General features: G+C 49.7%; 1 protein-coding gene across 2 annotated transcripts; it reads right to left on the bottom strand.

The window, feature by feature from the left end:
• Positions 507 to 3,535, bottom strand: LOC8080373 (cell division cycle 20.2, cofactor of APC complex). Of its 2 annotated transcripts, XR_002451910.1 has the most exons (7): positions 2,984 to 3,534; positions 2,582 to 2,854; positions 2,205 to 2,474; positions 1,514 to 2,104; positions 1,175 to 1,418; positions 989 to 1,064; positions 507 to 876 (listed from the first exon to the last, which is right to left on the bottom strand). XR_002451910.1 is itself a non-coding variant. In XM_002453613.2 (5 exons), the coding sequence occupies exons 1-5, from the start codon at positions 3,134 to 3,136 to the stop codon at positions 1,278 to 1,280; spliced, it is 1,428 nt and encodes a 475-aa protein (XP_002453658.1). In that variant the 5' UTR covers positions 3,137 to 3,535; the 3' UTR covers positions 1,159 to 1,277. The 2 variants fall into 2 exon arrangements, 1 of the variants encoding a protein (XP_002453658.1); XM_002453613.2 differs by lacking the exons at positions 507 to 876; positions 989 to 1,064 and having other exon boundaries at positions 1,159 to 1,418; positions 2,984 to 3,535.

The raw sequence follows: 3,878 nt of genomic DNA on the forward strand, positions 1-3,878 counted from the left end.
CAGCACTCACGTAAAAAAAAAACGACTTGTACAAAGAGAAGTCAATGGACCTGAACGTTTAACACGTACACAACTACACAAGCTCATCAACTCGCCATAGCGTGATCTAGCTTGAATAGCAAGTACAGTGTTGACTTTGACTCTGCTATGTACGTTCACCGCGAAGCAATACTACGTGGTGTGGTGTTGATGGCATCTCAAGGCTCTGACAGCTTTACGTACGCACGTCGGAAGCAATGTGCCACACTGTACTACCTTGTCCGTGTAGCACTTCCTTTTTTCCGCATTGACCGGGTTGGTCGATCTCACTAATCCGTAAAACGATCCCATTTCGTGTTTAAAAAGAACAGAAATGTTCCAACAGCGCCTCTGCGCTTTCCATCTTTTACCTCCCTCCGCTGATGGGCCTATTGGCCCTAATGGGCTTATATAGGAACATGACCCTGTGTTCTGTCACACGCGGCCCATAGGAATTAAGAAAGAGGATGTGAAATCAAGGAAAGAGATGGAGGACACATTGTAAATTATGAAAATAAATAATGCTTGTGACGTGATTTACAGCAATTGCCGCATCACATAGGCCCCTTGATGCTGCATCTAAATTTAATAGTGGCGTATACACACTTACAGAGAGCTAAGTGAAGCAAAAAATAGTGGCTATACCGGCTCCTAGTTCTAATAGACAAGGGAAAAACAGCTCTTCGCTATAGTGCACAGAGGAGTTAGCGCCAGAACCGCCCGAAGCTCCAAAAAACAGGGCCTAATTGTATCTCATCTCACACAGCCCCCCTTGGATTTCATGGTCCTGGTGCTTGCGATGTTGCAGATTAATCGAACCCTTTCACGGTCCTGGTCCTGGATTTCTGAGTAGCATTGCTATGAAAGAAAAAGACAAATGAGGTTACAGTCTTAGTTGATTCCCATCATCACCCAAAAAAAAAACAAAAACAAAGTGCTAATAACGTAGATATTGGGATTGGACAACTACCTAAATGATGTATATGATGGCAATGCTCGCTGATGTTGTGTGCTTACTGCTTAGTCAAGGTGGATATAAATCTCATCTGAAATGATAGTCCACATATGTATACTTAACACTCATCAACCCAATAAAAATTGAGGCCTCAACATTGATCAAACTAGGAAACACTAAGTGTATATTTCTAAAACATACCAATAAGAGTCGATCATGTAGTATATGCTGCACGACCATATCTAACAGAGGAGATTGTTCTCACGATTCATCCTATCAGAGGAGATTGTTCTCACGATTCATCCTATCGGATATGGTTGAAGCTGTTGAACATCCCAGTGTGGGAAGCCTTGACCGGCTTGGGCGCTTCAGGGGCTCCAAACACGTTCCAGAACCGAAGGGTCTCATCTGCAGCGGCTGATGCTACTGTGCAACCATCAGGGCTCTGCAGTTTCACCACACAAGATCTATCAGCAAATGTTCACTCATTATATAACGATGAATGCAGAAACTATGTAAAGGTAGATGCAAAGGACTCACCTGAGCCATGAAAAGGACACGAGAAGTATGGCCAGTGAGTTCAGCCATCTTTACCATTGATGGGTACTTCCACAATGTTAGCTGGTTCTGTGTAAATCCGTGTGAACTCAGCAGCTCTCTCTCATTCTTGTTCCAGAGAAGGGCACAGACCTGTGATCCGGTGTCAACAGAGTTCAGACATGCACCGGTGTGCGTGTTCCAAAACTTGATGCATCTATCACTACCACCACCACCGGTTGCCAGCAAGTTGCTCTGGAACGGACACCATGCGAGTGCCTTAACAGCAGCTGTGTGGTCCTCAAGCCTGTGCAGCCACTGGTTGCGGCCAGCGGATGGCATGGAGGATGCCATCGACACGTCCCAAATGTGCAGAAGGTTGTCATTACCCCCGCTGGCCAGCTGCTGCCCTGATCCAGACCACTTGAGCCCACACACCTCCTGACTGTGCCCCTCGTACGTCTGCACGACATGGTTCCTAATCCTCACGTCGTTGTTCACGATCTTGCCATCCATGCCGCCAGTGGTGAGGATGCTGTTGTTCCATGCCAGTGAGCCAACTCTTGCCTCATGCACACCTCTGAGAGTTCTCAACTGCAGGGGAAGAACGATGATCAACGATCTGAATTCAACAACAGAGACAACAGAGAATGTGCATGCATTTTTAGATGAAGCAGGCCGAGAGTGAACATACCAGTCGGTTGGAGCTGGTGTCCCAGAGCTGGACATCAGACGAGTTGAGCCCAACAGCGATATGCTTGCCGTCTGGAGCCCAGCTAACGCTGGTGATGGGACCGCTGTCCTCGTCGATGGTCACAAGCTCAGACGTGGATCCAGTGGAGGCATCCCACAGGTACACCGTGTCGCCCAGAGCAATGGACAGCACGTTGTTGCTCCCCCAGTCAAGGAGGTTGAGGTAGTAGTCATCAACGAGCTCTGGTGCGTCCAGAGTCCTCTCAGCAGACTGCATATCCACATTTCAAGCAGCATCAGAAATCACCATCCAACCAAGTGATACGCATGGATGTAGAGGTAGAATAGAACACGAAGAACATCAGTAAATGCACATACCTGGGGAATGTGTCGCCGCTGCTTGGCCGGCTTGGCGTGGTGGGCGGAAGCCGCGATGGTTGCTGAGACGTTTTCAGGCTCAGGCGGCTTGTTCCTGAAGGCGAGGATCCGCGTCCGGTTGTTGAGCAGCTTCTCGGCGAGCAGCCTCCGGTACATCTCCTTGGATGGGGATGCCGCCGCTGCCGCGTTCTCCTTGTCCTTCCTGGGCTCCGTGAGCAGGTACTGCGCCACGTCCATATCCATCGCCGACCTGTCTGGGATGAACCTATCGCCCTGCATCCAGCACGGAAACAAGCCAGATCGGTCGGTCAGGTGAATCATCGAACACCCTACGCGCATGCATGCGCCCACAAAAATATTTCTGATGACCCTCAGGGTCAGGGAGGGAAGCAGGTGACTCACGTAGCACTTGGCCGACGGGTTGCGCGACCCCGTGCTCAGCGACGGCATGTAGGGCTGAGAGCCGGCCTCCTGGAGAGGCGGCCGTGGCGCCGCCGCTGCCTTCGCCGCCTTGTGGCTCTTCTCTGATGAGATGGAGTAGGTGCCTGCGTCCATGGTTAGAAGCAACAGAACAACAAGAAGCACGGAGCAACAAACAGCGAAACTATACTAACCGCAATCAAAGAAGAAGCAATGGAACTAACAGATCAAACGCAAATTAATTAAAATGGTAAATTGAAGATGCAACTACAACAATCGGATTACTTGAAAAACTGAAAAAAAAAAGAGAGGCAGAGAACTTGAGAGCTGTGATGCGGGAAGCGAAGCAGGGCGCGCGTCTCGTGGTCTCCCCAGGTGCTCGATCGAGATCGGCGTGGAGAGGCAGCGGAGAGGAGAGCCGAGAGAGAGAGAGAGAGGATCTGCGCGCTTGCGCCGTGGGGCTTAGGGCTCGGCCGCCAACGATTATTTGTAGCAGGAGGAGATCCGAGCGGGACGGGGGAAAGCAACGGCTTTAAAGAGGGGAGGGGATGAGAATATAGCCGTTGCGTACTTGCGTTGCGTTGCGGCGCTGCTGCCTGCGGGTTTTAGGGCTTGTGCTGCGTGGCCGCCTGCCTGAACGGCTCCGATGCGCAGATCACTGGTATGGGGGCCCAGATCGCTGCTATTTCTTTTTTTTATTTTTTATTTGAAAAACTAGAAGGATTTTCGGGGCATTACTGCAGAACTTTCTTAAAATAAAATCATTGTACGTACAAGTTCAACATGTCCCCCCCCTCCCCCCCCTTTGTCTGAAATATAGCATATTCTGACGATCTTCAAATAAAATAAGAAAGAGTATAAAAGACACGTGTATCTC

This window comes from Sorghum bicolor, chromosome 4 (assembly GCF_000003195.3).
Source record: "Sorghum bicolor cultivar BTx623 chromosome 4, Sorghum_bicolor_NCBIv3, whole genome shotgun sequence".
In the NCBI taxonomy this organism is placed as follows: domain Eukaryota; kingdom Viridiplantae; phylum Streptophyta; class Magnoliopsida; order Poales; family Poaceae; genus Sorghum; species Sorghum bicolor.

What these genes read in the sequence shown, in the direction of transcription:
- LOC8080373 (XM_002453613.2), bottom strand. Translation starts at nt 3,136, where the DNA reads ATGGACGCAGGCACCTACTCCATCTCATCAGAGAAGAGCCACAAGGCG. An exon ending in AGCGGCGACACATTCCCCAG is followed by an intron (nt 2,475 to 2,581) that starts GTATGTGCATTT and finishes GTGGATATGCAG; the next exon opens with TCTGCTGAGAGGACTCTGGA. An exon ending in GTGTCCTTTTCATGGCTCAG is followed by an intron (nt 1,419 to 1,513) that starts GTGAGTCCTTTG and finishes GTGAAACTGCAG; the next exon opens with AGCCCTGATGGTTGCACAGT.